The sequence below is a fragment of the Vigna radiata genome, unplaced genomic scaffold (assembly GCF_000741045.1).
Source record: "Vigna radiata var. radiata cultivar VC1973A unplaced genomic scaffold, Vradiata_ver6 scaffold_264, whole genome shotgun sequence".
Lineage (NCBI taxonomy): Eukaryota > Viridiplantae > Streptophyta > Magnoliopsida > Fabales > Fabaceae > Vigna > Vigna radiata.
The window spans coordinates 110142-125944 of NW_014543984.1; the positions used below are offsets into that span (position 1 = coordinate 110142).

At 33.1% G+C, this 15803-nt stretch overlaps 3 protein-coding genes across 6 annotated transcripts; all 3 read right to left on the bottom strand.

The window, feature by feature from the left end:
* Positions 1-976: 976 nt before the first annotated feature.
* Positions 977-2467, bottom strand: LOC106755161 (putative UPF0481 protein At3g02645). Its single transcript, XM_014637266.2, has one exon. The coding sequence runs from the start codon at positions 2465-2467 to the stop codon at positions 977-979; it is 1491 nt and encodes a 496-aa protein (XP_014492752.1).
* Positions 2468-4626: 2159 nt separating this feature from the next.
* Positions 4627-11284, bottom strand: LOC106755162. Of its 3 annotated transcripts, none has more exons than XM_014637269.2 (10): positions 11058-11284; positions 10932-10989; positions 10292-10635; positions 9632-10111; positions 9402-9551; positions 9087-9164; positions 6370-6411; positions 5860-6302; positions 5158-5760; positions 4627-5018 (listed from the first exon to the last, which is right to left on the bottom strand). In XM_014637269.2, exons 3-9 carry the CDS (start codon positions 10596-10598, stop codon positions 5167-5169), a joined length of 2094 nt encoding a protein of 697 aa, XP_014492755.1. In that variant the 5' UTR covers positions 10599-10635; positions 10932-10989; positions 11058-11284; the 3' UTR covers positions 4627-5018; positions 5158-5166. The 3 variants fall into 3 exon arrangements, with proteins under 3 accessions (XP_014492755.1, XP_014492753.1, XP_014492754.1); XM_014637267.2 differs by having other exon boundaries at positions 6370-6417; XM_014637268.2 differs by lacking the exon at positions 10932-10989 and having other exon boundaries at positions 6370-6417.
* A 788-nt stretch (positions 11285-12072) lies between these two features.
* Positions 12073-15335, bottom strand: LOC106755183 (14 kDa zinc-binding protein). Of its 2 annotated transcripts, none has more exons than XM_014637291.2 (6): positions 15245-15335; positions 15086-15169; positions 14029-14124; positions 13370-13517; positions 12410-12527; positions 12073-12306 (listed from the first exon to the last, which is right to left on the bottom strand). In XM_014637291.2, exons 1-6 carry the CDS (start codon positions 15274-15276, stop codon positions 12239-12241), a joined length of 546 nt encoding a protein of 181 aa, XP_014492777.1. In that variant the 5' UTR covers positions 15277-15335; the 3' UTR covers positions 12073-12238. The 2 variants fall into 2 exon arrangements, with proteins under 2 accessions (XP_014492777.1, XP_014492778.1); XM_014637292.2 differs by having other exon boundaries at positions 12077-12306; positions 14029-14115.
* Positions 15336-15803: the final 468 nt, after the last annotated feature.

Consider the following 15803-nt stretch of genomic DNA (forward strand, 5'->3'; position numbering starts at 1 on the left):
AAATAAAAAAAATTAAATTAAAAAGATTGTATTTATTTATTTTAAAATTTAAAAATCGAAATATATATAAAATTATCTATATAAATAAATTTCAATTTTCCGTTAAACTTTCATAAACTAAAAAAATTTAATCTATTATTAATTATATAGTTTGGTTCCAGATAATGATAACACATTTTCTTTTCTCATAAATCTTTATCGGTAGAGAAGAATATGTAGAAGTGCTACAGTTGTGGAAGTGTCTCATTCACCAGGGCAGTTTCGAAATAACATAAACTACCCTTTTTGAAATCTGTTTTCAAATTAAAAAAAATCAAATAAAAGGACCAATCCAACGCTGACAACTGGCGTTGGCAAATCGTTGGCAAAAAACGGTTGTCAACATATCGCTACCCATTTGTTTATGACATAAGCGTCTTGAACATGTATCTTTTGACATGTATCTTTTGGTTACATAAAGAAAATTGTTTCCAAATATATTTGATCAAATGATACCTTAAATTTGTATATTGTGATGTTTATGAGCTTGCAAAGAGTCACAAGATTCGTTTTTCTTTAATTTCAAATAAAATTTAAGAAGAACTACGTGGATCTGCTAACAATTTTGTTGTTGTTTTTATGATTTCTTTTTATAAAATTTAACCATTATATTTGTACCTGAACAAGCTGATAACTTTCTCGAGCTAGTTGCATAAAAATAAAAGGAAAAAATTACCATGTTAAATAGTATAACTGTACGCCGTGAACTAAAACTAATAGTAAAATATGTCTTGTTCTAAAGAATTGTTTTTAAGTAGAAAAATTGACCAACGTGATGAAATAAAAACACGGGTGAAAGTAAGAAGCTTCTTTGTCTCAGTTCTAGCCGTTATTAGACCAAAACTAATTCAACCAATTACAGAGCTATCTCATTCAGCGCCACAACAAACTTCCTTGTACAAATCTCAGACTTTCCTGCAGAGGTTCAAACTTGTGTTCACCTTTGTAGTGCAGCATCTTCAGTTTTACTATTTTCACTTTCCCTATCATTTGTAGGAACGCCACGAACTGGTATACAAAAAACATCTATAAAGGCAGATCTAAAGCTTTGGTTTTTAAAGGCTTCGATTGAATCTGCAAATGAACACACAGTTTGAATGAAAGTGAAGTAAAGGGCCAACAACGCACCAATTGTTGAAACCCCCACCACCCAGCTGGTTAAATAGTGATGCACTAAAGAAGCTCTTTTTTTCGCATAGGAGGAAGCAAAGTACGAGTTTGCGCCATTGACCACTTTGTACAAGTAGGACTCATTTTTGTCCCGAACAATTTCTTTGGTGACGTTGTTGATTAGTTCAGAGACAGTGTTATCGTTGCCAAGAGAATGGTGAAGCACCCCTTTGTAATGAAGAAGAGAGACATCACGAGCAGAGTTGATGAGTCCGTTGAAGAAAAACAAGTAGGTTGTAACATCAGGGTTGCAATCCTTGTGACAGTTCTCAAAAGCAACGATGTTACGAAACACAGTGCCTCTGTGGTCATTGATGTACAAAGGAGGAATAGTGAGTTGTCTTATAAGAAAACCCCATTTCTTCCCAAAACTTATGTCAAGCAACTGTTTACTCTCATCTGCTTTGATCTTCACACCAGCTTCTATCAGCTCCGTTACAGAACGAATCATGTGAGGTTGAAAATCTCTTGGTTTTTCTCCCTTAAGATCTGGCCTAATGGCTGACCTAAGAAGATCGAGGAAGTGAAGCCCTCTTAACTCACCAACTTTCTTAGTATCCAGTGTATAATCCGAATCCACCTGCAGCAAAGGATAAAAGAATCGAAGAGCAAGATCTTGGAGACAGTTATTTGGTCCCGAAGGAGAAGAATCAACACTAGTTAACTCAAACAGCTTGCTCAAAACAAACATGGGAAGCTGGTTTTCAAGCATTATCATCTCGCGACGAATGATGGGCAACATCCATGGGCTGAGAGAACGGACTTTTCCGAATTCATTCGCTGATAGATCCCTCAAGAGCTGAACAATGAAAGAACCGTCAACTAGCATCATTTGTAGAAACTCGTCACTGCTCAATTTGATGTCCTCGTTGTAACATCTTCGAACGTTGGTTTCTTGTTCCTCTAGGAAATTAAAAGCCTGATCTAGCTTGGCTGTATTTGCATCATTGTTGAAGAGGCTGCGAAAGAACCTTTTCTTGAGAGCCTCCATGTTTCTCAAGTGGGGTGCTCCGTGGTGACAGGGACCAATGGAGATGTTGTTGGGTCTGTAGGCTTTTGGTTCGACCCTTCTCATGTTATATGGAACCCTGTATATGCAAACTGGGTGGTGACTTTGTTCTTGCTTTCCACTGTGTCCACTTTCTAACTCCTTTTTCATATGATCTCTCCAATTTGAGCTCATTCTATTGGCAGTACTGTGAATTTTTCTTGTGCTGGACATGTGATTGGCTAATCTGACAAGTTTTGCAGATGCCATTCTGTTGTTGGTGTGAGAAATTGAACTGGTGTTGCTCTCTCGCACAGAAAGATTTTATCCGTTTTCACTTGCAGCTGGTCAAGTTTTCTTATTCAGATCAAGTCCACTGTTATAATATAAATAATAAGACTCGTTACAAACGAGAAGCCACTTGTGAGATTCAATAAATAATAGAGAGAAGGACAAACTCAAAGCAAAAAGAAAAATGAATGAGGGTCCGAGGCACATTAAGAACAAGCAACTAGACAAAAAATAGAGACATATAGGAGAGAGACAATATGGGAAACAGTAGGGTTTGTCGGAAAAAATAATGAAAGATTTGAAAAGGTTACAAGCTTGTTTGTTTACTGTTTCTGTGAAACAGTTTTCCGTTTTCTAAAATTAAAAAATAAACAAACTTGTTTAATAAAATAAGTTTTCTGAAATCCTCACTGTTATAAGTTTTGTTTTCATTCTCCGTTCTCCGTGTTGAAAACTTGTTTTCTTTATCACATAATTGTATATAATTAACCAAACATTGTTGGGAAATTAAGCTGATGTACTTTGAAAGTTCAAAGCGTGTTAGAAGAAAGATGTTTTGTTACTATTAGGTTAAAGACTGTTTTCAGAGCAATAACGTGATCTAAATTTATTAGCCATTCTAGAGCATAATCTTTGTTCAGTTAGAGGAATTACTAATCCTTCAGTATATACATACAAATTATGCATTCGCACCATTCATAATATATTTTTTTAAATAATAATACTATTTTGGCTCGTCTTACTTTTTTTATTGGTTTTTTTTTTATAGAAATATCTTTTTATTCAAATGTAAACTATTAGTTATAAGTTTTTAGAAAGGAGAAGTTATTTATTACTATTATTATTATTATTTACTTGCCCACTTAATCATTCTATTTTCTGTTCTGAAATATTAATTACTACTAGTATAATATCATATACAATTATAAAAAAAAAAATTAAAGTAGATACCATAAAAATGTAATTATATACATTATGATGTAGTATTACATAATATCATCATAATTCTGTTTTAAAAACAATATCAATAGTATATAATATTTTAATTATAATAACAATGCATATAGGGAAGACATTGGTGTGGTAGTTGAATGAATAATTGACTTGTGTTAATTATATAATTCTTTGAAAACGAAACTTAATCTGTTTGTAGGACAGAAATTCAGTGAATGAAAGGTAATTCATATAAATAAGAATATCGATTGTGAAAATGATCGAAATTAAAAAAACAAATCAATGAAAACTGGACAAAAAAAAAAAAAAAACTAAACCATAGTCAATGAAGAATATTTATTCAACTGTTACAATTTTGTGTCAGTTCAAGGAATACTAATCTAACTTGGTATCTTCTTTTTGTTTCATTATTTTACAGAATCAGATGCATTATATCGACCTTCTCTTTTCTCTAAAAAAATTAGATTTATCGAAAGCCACAACAAACCTTGTAGTGTTTTCTCAATGGTCTGGTTTTCTATGTTTTCTTGGTGCAGATCTATTTTTCAGTCAAGTTGAGAAATTGGATAGTTCTTACTGTGGTCCCTACAACGATCTTAAAAGATTCCAAATTATGCAGATCAATTAACTATTGCAAAAGGTTTAATCACACTTGCACAATTTAAAACATAAAGTTAATTCCTAGTTGACTAAATCATAGCACTCTTAAGGTCTGTATAAATGATTAATTTTATTTTCTAAAAAAGTAAAAATATAATTTTTTTAATAAATAAATATTTGTTTTAGTGTTGAATTAGTGTAAATTTAATTATGTTAAAAAATGAAAAAACATAACTTATTATAAAATATTATTCAATAAAAAGTTATGTTAATACTAACTTAATGAACAATAATTAAAACAATATAAAAAATAAATAATATTAGGATCAATTTACTGATATTAATCTCACTACAAGAAAAATCTTCATTTTTTAACACGAAATTGTATTATATATAGATTATTTATAGACAAAAATCTGTATATAAAATGATTATAAATAGTATTATACATGGATTTATCCAAAAATAATTATATACAGATTTATCCGTAAATAATTACATACCGATTTATTTGTAGGTAATTAGTGTCTAAAGAGTTTGTTATTACAGTGATGATGAATAACGTGAGTTCTTAATATTTTTACAGTAAATATATAATATACGTGCTTATTATCAAGCATACTCAAAACTAGAAGCTAGTATTACGAGTGTGCAGTTATTGATAAAGAACATGACCTGAGTTTGAGATGGTGGCCAGATTCACAAGGTGGAGATAATCTGTTTTGTGATCGAGAAGGATTGTGACGTAGTTGTCTTTGTATATCATGTGTATGGTTGTCTTCACAATCAACGTTTAGCTGATCTTACAACACAGGCTCATCGACATAAGGAACAGAAGAAATATCAGTCTTTTGTTGGTTACAAGATTCTTGCTAGTGAAAAGATGGAACGTCATGAGGGTACATACTTTGCAAAATATAGTGTGATCCCAACAACTTTTGCATAAACATCGTGCAGCCATTTTCAATGGGAAAAACTGAGAAAATGTATAATAGAGTATTTCAGGAACACCAGCAGAATTAAGCAGAGGCAGAGTTAGAAGGCGTAAACTAAGACTTCAAAACCAAAATGAAAACTGAAACTCTAACTAATCACCTAGGATGAATATTATTTACCAAATTGTCTCAACGAGAAAATACACCAGCTCCATATGTACAAGAGATTGTATCCACAAGAAGAGGAAACTGTAAAAAGGCAAACAATATTGCTGGGATACATGCAACAAGGGTTATTGGAATGAAAATCCATGCCAATTGATGGCCAAGTACAATGAAAAATGTTGCACCAAAAGCTATGAGCATTGTAATGATGGAGAAGAAAAGGCTCGCAATGCCAACACTCAACCTTTTAGGCAGCGACACAAGGAAATCCTCCTGTGCATACCTTGAGGTGAGTATTGACAAAAACATCAATATAGATACTACTGATGAGAATAATCCAATAGCATCTGAGAGTGCAAAAACTTTGAAGGATGTAGTGTGCATAAAAATAGGATATCCATTGTTGTTGTTGTTCCCACCTGGTACTGTAAAGATTGCTGCAAACATCACAGTGGTAATAAGAGTTGAAACTAGCATGCATGATGAAGCAGTGTTCTTCAGCCATTTTTCTCCTTCTTTGGCCAACCCCTTGTGTTCTTCGGTGAATAGCATTTGAGGCGTCCTACCTTCAGAATCCTTCATCTCCTTCAATAGAGGCTGTATGATCTTTTCCACCTCCTGTAAATTCAAGAAATGAAGTGTTTCAAAATAACCTTAGATACTCAATGAGCAACTAAACTGAGAAATCTGACTCCAGAATGACAATTGAAAAATGACCTTGAACCACAATAATTCCCTTTGCATCTGCAGTGCTGCACCAGATACAACATGAAGTTGATCTGAAGGTGCCAATTTTCCTGCCAAATGCAGTATGTTATGATTGTTATTGTCTCTATAAGAAGTTATCAGATCCTTATGTGCCCCTATTTCATAAATCATGTTAAATATTTTTTCCTGACGATACACGATTGCAATGTGAAAAAGACTTCTATTTTGGCTGTCAACTTTCCAAAGTAGATCGGGATATGAGTGAAGAAGCTCAATTACAATCTCAGGTATTCCAAATTCAGCAGCAATAAATAGGGGCCTTGACAAAGGGCTTTTAATCAAGTCTCCATATATTTCGTCTGATGACTCTATTACTTCCCAAAGATGTTGCACTAACTTTAAAGCCTGTAAGTTCAATATCTTTTTCTTCTGAACTGTTTCAAATCCTGGCACTATAAGTACAGCAAATTAGCTCAAGTCAAAGTCAACTGAAGTGAGACAACCAAGTTGGCAGCATACCAAGATATTTTACAGCACGACTGAGTCCAGTCACCAGTAGGTCTGCAACTTCAATCCAATAATAATACATAGTTTAGCAATGCATCCCATGACAAATATCCTGATTCATAGACATAATGGAGAAGCAATATCTCATTTATGTTGAATATTGATGTCTGTTGGTGACCATGGAAATATCATGGTTGATGTCTATATATTGACATATATATTAATCCATTCCCAGCAAGATTTTAATTTTTTTTTGTTTTTTAGTGTCATTACTGAAAGAGGTTTGAGAATGATTGCCAGATCATTGTTAAATTAATGGGCCGTAAAAATCTTCTTATTTTACTATTTAATTATGTTTACTTGTTTCAGTTAGTTTGTTTGTGTAAGACCAAATGTTTTGGCATATATTTACTCTGATTTTGGACATCTTTGTACTCTTAAATGTAGTGGGTACAAAACATTTGTATAGGTATGATGATGGACAGTCATTTCTCATGTATTTGACCTTAAATACAATTCGAGTATGAAATACAATATGGTTAGGCAGCAATTGCAAAAACCATTTTGTTTCTCTTCACCATTCTCTTTTCACATTATATATTATTTGTTTTAAGTTTATATAGTTTAAGCTATCATCGTTTAGGAATGGTATCTAGAGCAGTGCTCTTGTAGAAAAAAAAAAGTTGAGAGTAGATTTTGAACCCTAGTGAGAGATCAGATGGCTTTAGGCAGCAATGTTGATTTTGTTGTTCCTCAATTATCATATATGGGTTTAAAGTTTAAAGTTTGGCTTATGGGATTATGCAAATCAAGATAAGCAAGCTAAATCATTGAGAGCTAATCCTACTATAGCTCAAATCAAGCAACATGAGAAGGAGACTGTGAAGAAGTAGAAGATTGTCTTATGTTTACATTCATCTTTTACAGATAAGGTGTCACCGGCATTATGCATCAAGAAAAAAATAGCACGAACTGAATGGAAGATATGTAGATGATGAAAGGGTAAGGTCCATTAAGTTTTTTAATCTTAAAACAGAGTTTGAAATACTGAAAATAGAGGAGGATGAGTCTATCAAGGAGTACACTTCATAGTTGTCCCATTTGGTGTGTCAAATGAGGCCATATGGTGAGGTTGTAGGGGGCAATAAGGTAGTAAATTAAGTGTTGATTAACCTACCCAAAAAGTTTGAAGCCAAAGTTATCTCTATTGAAGAGTCATGGAATCTCAAGAAAGTAATTATTTCTGATATGGTTTGTAAATTGCAACTTCAAGAGCAAAGGTTCTTTGTGATGACGAATGATTTGATTTGTGTAAAATGGTTTATAGAACAAACTTGCATCCTAATGGTTCTATTCACAAACATAAAACTAGACTTGTTCTGAAGGGATATTCTCAAATGGATGGAGTTGATTACGGGATACATTTGCACCTACTGCTAGGCATGAAACAATTAGATTGATTGTTGCTTTATCATCACAATATGGATAGAAAATCTTATACTTGAATGTCAATTCAGCTTTTTTATATGGTGTTTTGGAAGAAGAAATTTATGTTAAAAAACCTATTGGTTGGTTTTATTGTTGCAAGTCATAAAGAAAAAATTTATAGGCTTCAACAAGTCTTAATGAGGCCTCTGATCGTGAAAAATTGTGGCAAAATGGGTAGAATAAGGGTGTCACTTTATGTGATGATTTGTTAGTTACGGTGATGATATCGACGAAATTGGCTATTTTAAAAGAGCATTTTGCAAGTTTTTTAATACACTGGTCTTGGAGTGTTAAGGTATTTTTTGGGAAATGGAAATGCAAATGACATGCTGAAAACGTTCAGATTGGAGAGTTATATTCCTGTTTCAACTCCTCTTTTTGGAAATGAAAAGTTGTTAAAAAATGATGGTGATAGAAAGGCTGATGCAACTCAATACAGAAGCTTGGCTGCCTGCCTTCTTTAGTAGACTACAACTTCACTAGATCAGAAGTTCTCTGCTAGTTTACTTTCAAGGTTCATGCTCTCACCTATTTTGACAAACTTTGGTGTGGGCAAAAAGAGTGTTGAGATATTTAAAAGGTACCGTTGATTTTATCGTTTGGTATTACAAAGGATATGGAAGACTTGAAGGTTATGTTGATAATGATTATGATGGTTCTATTTATGACTCAAAAAGGACAGTCGAGTCTGTTTTTAAATGTGGCAGTCAAGTGTTCACACGGAACTCTAAGAAGCAAGATGCAGTTGTTCAGCTGAAGCGTAGTACACTCTAAGCAACCTCTTCAAATCAAGATCTATGAATTACAAAGATTTTGGAAAGACTTAAATCTTAGGCAAGAGTCTTAGGGAATCCAAGTATAACTCCAAGTCTCACATTGAATAAAAATGACAAAGTTAAATACCATTTAACGAAGAAAACTCACAAATCTATTGTCTTTAAGTTTTTAGGTTGGAGGTGGTGTGGTGTTAATCCTTATGAGGATTTGGCTCATGTCTCAAGCTGTACTACAGGGCCCTACTGTTGTGATTATGTTTACTTCAGTTAGTTTCTTTTCATGTTATGGTTTTGTTTTATGTCTATATAGTTTAAGCTATCTTAGTTTAACAATCATCTTTCTAGTGATATATCATGAATGTGAGAAGAAAAAACACTTCATACTAAAGCTTCCTCTGAATATGAAAGCTCGTTTCTTTGTGAATGATGCCCCATATATTTCGCAGCAGAAATAATATAACATACCTTGAAAGGTTGAAGGCGCCTGGGATTGCGAGTTGTTTGACTGGCATTTGTACTCAGTTGTTAGTTTGACTCGGATCCCTTCAAGAAATTTCACTGTCATTCCTTTGAAAATAGAACTTCTAATCGGACTCATTTTCTTTAATGGTTATTGACACTTCATCTAGATGTATAGTGTTTGAATAATAAATACGAGTTGCAAAAGACAGATCAAACAATCTTTCTACATAAGCACTTTATAAAGATGACACTCAAAGCATAAGGTAAGAAGATCTCATAAAATGCAACATTTTCACAGTTTCATGGTGTGATACCCACATGGATAGATGCATCTTTCCCAGATGTCTAGTTGAATGCCACTACGAAAGGATGAAGGCTTTTTTGCCAACACATGTAAAGCTGTCTCCCCATTCAAGCCATGACAAGTCGCTAATTGTGGTCGACATTCCAGTATATGTAAGGCAAAATCTGAGAAACCAAGTTCATGAATGATTAATTATTACTTCTCAGTCTCTTAAAAGGAGTCATAACCAGTTTTCGAAAGTTACCATATAAATCTGTTGATATAGCAGCAATCAGTAGACTGAAATAGTCTTCTGTTTTTAGAATCTCATGATCGGTCACTGAATAGAGATACCAAACCATGTCCCTTTGGCCCAGTAATGTGGCTACATAAAGTGGTGTCACCCCTTCACTACCTCGTATTCCAGGTAAGTTTATATTCCTTTCCACCATTAGCTTTGCTATCTTGGTAACCCCAGATGCAGCAGCAAAACAAAGTGCAGTGTTCTTATCTTTGTTTTGAATTTCCAAGTCCTTAATTCTCATTCTTTTGACCAGTTCCTCCACAAATTTGGTGTGTCGAGCCCCAGCTGAAATATGAAGGGCTGTTTCCATCCCTTTTGAAATCCTGGCATTCTCCGAACCTGGATGCAAATTTAGGAACTCATTGGCCTTCTCCCAGTCTCCTTTCAAAGCAGCTCTATATAAGGGCAAATGCACGCGAAGATCCATTGGCCTTTTATCTCCTGTCGTGCAAACATGGAATATCAACACATTTTAACCACTAATTCCTTACCACAGCAGGCAGAGTGCTACACTATTCTTATAAATTTATACCATAGAAACAATGAGTACCTAAGATGCTTAAGTAATGGATCATGGAGTACAAAACTTTAAATAATATACTGCCAGCATGTTGAACTTACGAAAGGCAGGAAATGAACTTGAGGAGGATTCCGAAGAACAAATGTACTCTTGGTGATCATCTTGAAGAGATGAAATTACAGAAGTACTTGAGCAATCAACTTGTTTATGTACAGGTACAGTATGTTCAAGGGCATTGGAAGGAACAGAAGATGTAGAATTTATGGGGCTAGGAGCCACATCTTTTAACAGAAGTGGTTTTGAACCATAGCACTCATGGGCTTTTCTTTCCTCAAGATTTTTGGGTGGAAACAGCTGTCGAATGCTTGGTGCTCGTTCAAACTTTTTACCTGAGATTTGCATTGTCATGGTCTTCTTCAATGTCCAGGTAAGCTAAACTACAGAGCTAACAAAAATATGAAATAATATCAGTGACATTGTGTTTTCTTCTGTTTTTTAAACTTTGTGCAGAAGTCAAGAACACAAATATCAGTTCTGTTTTCCTCATAATTGGTTAATGTACTAAAATCTATGAAAGCCATGTTTCTAATTATCCTTATCCAATTGTTCATAACTTTTACTTTATCTTGGGAAATAAATCATATTTAAATAACTAAAATCAAAATTAATTTGTTGCAACAATGTAGAGTCTAACGTACGACATGTCTTAAACCCTGTTCAGAAAGGATTTGGGAAACTTACATGACCAAGTCTCACAAAGCAAAATCTAAGTTGCCAAATTGTGAAGTGCAGATGGCCCCTATTGCCGAATACCATTGTAAGGACTCTAAGTTTATAAATTATAAATGGAAAATGAAAATACAGTACCTTGATTTGAAGCAAATAGGAAAATGAAAACTGCACTTTGAAGTAAGCTAAGTTTCATGTTGAAAAAATCAATCCTTTGTGATCATGGTTATAAGCATTCCGATGCTTTTAGTGAGCAAACAGAAGGGATTGTGATTGAGCACTTTTTTATGTGGAAAAGTAAAAGTAAACGAATGATGATGAAGAACACTGACTTGAAACAGTATTGTTGTGACAAGGAAAGAGGAAACTGCTTAAGCAGATTGAAAAGTAGGACCCGGTTCCATGTGGCCAAAAGTATTACTTGTAGGAAGAACTGGTTATAAATGAAAACATGTCAAGTTTCTCAACATGATAACATAATTAATAATCGAGTTTTATCTTTGTGATTTTCAAGGAGAAAGAAAAGCAATTTAACCGTCTACACTTTTTTTATAAAATCAAAGAGAAAGAGGGAGTATAAGCTAAAAAAGAAGAGAAGTGAGTGTAAGAAAAGGTTAAAAGTAAAATTGTTAGATATGAAAGGAAGGTATTCTATTGGTACTTATTATTATAGTATTACTAGTATAAAACATTTATTTGTGAATGAACATTAATTTTTGTTGCAAATATTTAATGGAATTTTTTTCCACCTTTTTTTTTACTTTTAAGGTTTAAATGCGAAAGTTTATTGAAAAATGTAGGGTTAAATATCATTTAGACAGATATGATATTTCTTATTCGCAATACAAATTTTGTCCTTTGAACAGAAAATCTGTGACTCGGGTTCAATATAAAGGTAACGCCAAACGGAAAGTTCTGATCTGAATATGGAAGCGCAGAGTCAACGACGCGGATACGAAGAAGTCCTTCAGCGCGTTAGATTTTGGTAACATTAATGATTGAATAATTGAATTTCAGTAAGAAAAGGCAGCTAGGTGGGTTCGAGTTAAGAAAAATTTAGTTTAAACCATCAGAGTTATTATTCTACCTAATATTATTATTCGAGACATAAAAAGATTAGGTTTTCCTAGTAAAAACTAACGAGTATTTCACCATTTCTATCTAATTACGGATAAGCTTCTGCTGAACAATCATTTAACCAAAAACTGTAGGATTACTTGTTCCTGTATTATTTATACGTAGGTAACAAAATTACAACTCTTGGAGGAGAAATATCTATGGGATTCATCAGAAATTTTCAAGTTATAATTTACAAGAATTCAACCTGGTGGCCAATTCATCTGTCTCCCACCTAATACATGCAAGTGCAGATGATACACAGATTGACCTAACAAAATAAAAGAGTATGAGAAGATAAAGTTAGTAGGTTGCTGCACTACTTTAAGCAAGTAAAAATAATCCAGCAAATTGTTGACCAGAAACAAGCTTACAGGCACTGGGACCATTGTTGATGACAACACGAAATCCATCAATGATACCTTCTTTCTCAGCAACTATTTTTGCAGCATACAGAAGTTGACCCAATATTTCCCCATGTCTACTATCAGCCTGCAAAAGAAGATTTTATATATCACGTAAAAAGAGCTCATATTTTCCTTGCTGAAAAGAGAGAGATCGGAAAATATCCTACAGTGGTGGAGTGGCCTTAAAGAAATGTTTGCTCCTCTTTTGGCATATAAACACTAGAGGTTCTTTAAAATTGTCAAATCAGATCATAAGAAAAACAGTGTAATGTTGCTATCTAACGAGACATCCAAATAACTCAATGATTAAAATTAACAAAAAATCCGAGAACCAGCTATAAAGCAATATTAATTAAAGATTGAAAACAAGAAAATTTTAATCAAAATGTAACTTTTAGGGGCTCTATAATGTCAAAGTATATTCAAAATTAGACTACCATAAGAGAAACGAAAATAATGTACTCTGGTTATTATGGATAAGATACTTCACAAATTCAAAACCAACATATTTAGAGTACCTGAAATCGGTATTTTTGTTCTGTTTAAATTCATATTAGTTTTCCTCTTAGACAAGCATGTAAAATTACTTAATTTCAATTCATCAAGACTTGTTACCTTAGGGACCTCACTTACAAGTTATATATTCTGGTATTTTCAATGATCCTTCTTATCTTCCACTTGCAGGTCTTCACAAAAACATCTTAATAAACACAACAATTTCAGTAAACTAACCTTCATGAGAAATTAGACTTTTTCCGAAAAGCTATTCACCTAAATATTATACAGAAAGTTATATACATAATAAATCATTGTAATTTTTCTTGATGTTAGTATCTAGAATAGGGGTAAAAGCAAAAGAATCACTAAAAAGAAGAATCATGTACAACTTGTTGTCAGTGTACACGTAGAAAAAGGGCGATTATTGACCTTTCCGAGTTGTGTTAATCCATCTCTAAATTTTGGAATGACTAGAACATGAACTGGAGCCTGTGGATTAATATCTCGAAATGCTAGAACCTTTTCATCCTCGTATACAATACTTGAAGGTATTTCCTTATTTATGATCTTATCGAATCTGGAAAGGAAATGGAGATCACAATATTAACAAGGACAAAAAACACAACAAAAAGATTAAGGAATTATAAGTTTGCATGCATCTCTGCATGTGTGTACCGGTGAATCCAAAATATCAAGAAATACAGATCTTGCATATAGTATGAAGTCCAAAAGGGTTCCAGCCATACTACTCGGATTATATTTACCAGTCCCAAATATTCATATTGACTATCACAGTTATCATTTGCGAGGGAAACCTGTAGAGACTTAAAATCTTTACATCTCAGTAAACTCCTTGAATGTAAAACCAATGTCATCTTTAACATCATTCTTAGAGTGAGACAAAGGGATAAAATTCAATATTGGTGGAATCTTTTTGGAAAACTGATATCATGCAGTGAAATTGGCATTCCGATGTACTTTAGTTTAATCCATAATCATGACAATATAACTAGACATCCATGAATAAGAAGAAAACCGTAATAATAAATAAATAAATAAAATCATGCTACAGGTGAAAAGGCTGTTACATTGTAGGAGCTTCACTATCAAAATTAACAGCAGCTGCTTTTGCTGCGGCCTCTTCATTGTTCGTGGCATGAGTACTAAAGCCCAACCTGTAACAACTAAGCAAGATGTCAAAAAACATCTATAGATCACAGAGCAAGTCCATAGCTACAGTACAGTCTCTAATTACTCCAAATAAGGGTAAATCAAAATTTCGAATAAAATGAAATCAAACATGTATATTTCAAATCAACAGAAACACTAGATTTTAACTCTAACTAATAACAGATGAATCCCAAACATTTGTAACAATGCCAATCATAACATATATAAATCCTTTAAAACTACTGTCAAGACTTAGGTACAAGAGCAGAGTCCAACACAAATAACTAGTCCAAAAGGTGGGAGAGTCTCGGCCCGTAAGTATCACATCAAATATTTTATCCCACCCCACATTTTATCTTCATTGCGAAACTCATCTTCATGTCTTCATTATCCTTTTGTGCATCTCGCCATGCGACATCATATCTAAGATCTCCAAGCAATTCTTATTCCACCACAAAGTTTTTTAAGACCCACACTTTTAATAAATTTTTATTCAGTTATTAGCAGAAATAAACGTTTTCAAGACAAAAGAATATTTTTTTTATTCTGTGACTCAGGATTTTATTACCTAGGGTATTCAACTTTATGTCATGTAAATATTGTTTCATGGGAAGAATTTATAAGACATTGGTATTAAACTTATGGTACGAACTCTACAAAAGAGATCCGTAAGATGCTAGTCAATTTATAACAACAATTGGGTCCGTAGGCCTTCTTCTAAAGGTTCAGTTTGACAAAATATTTTTTAAAATTCTAATTCCTATTTTCATAAATGAGTAATGCAGTCACACTCTCTCTAACACTCATTCTCTAATAAAGTTGAAAAAAATTGCAAAATATAATCCGCGATGGGTAAATGAGAAGTAGATAATTACAAAAATTGAAAGTTCAATCAGCGCTAAACTTTTGCTCAGTTCCAGAAATTAAGACAAAAAGTGGTTAAACGATCAGAAAAGCGAGGAGAGAAACAGAAACCTGCGAGGTTGAAGAGGGAGAAGGAGATTAAAGTTGGAGGTTCTGCGAGCGAAAGGTGTTGCCAGTTTCAATGGCGAGCAGTTCCTGCAAAGAATTTGAAGAGAAACCAAAGAGATTAGACGAAAGTGAGAGAAGATGAAAACGAAAGAGGAAGCGTACCTCAGCAGAGAGAAAGGAATCGTCGCTGCCATGGCTTCGCTGAGTAACCGGGACACTCTCTTCTCAGTTCATCTACACTCTTTTTTAAAATATTAAATTTAATTTTAATATCATTATTTTGATATGTATATTTCAAAGATAGTATTAATAATTTTTAAAATAGTTAAACAACAAAATAGTCAAACAATTAGTTCACTGCTATCTAAACCTCAAAAGGAAAAATAATTTTCTTTCCTATTTGTGGAGGTAGTATATTAAAAAAAGATGAAAAAAATATATATTAAAAATATTTAATTGAGCAAGTCGAAAGAGTAATCCATGTATGTTGGATGTTGTTAAGATTTGATTGGAATTACAATACTTTTAGAATATGTAAATAATTAAAATAATTCCAATTTTGACGCCATGGATTGAGATTTTAATATCAGACTAGATTAAATTTAAAATTAATGAAATTAAATGTTAATCATCACAAAACAAAACATCTAACTTATTTGAGTGAAAAGAACTCTTAAAAGCATTTTCAAACAATAGTATAGACTATAGTTTCTAAAAATAT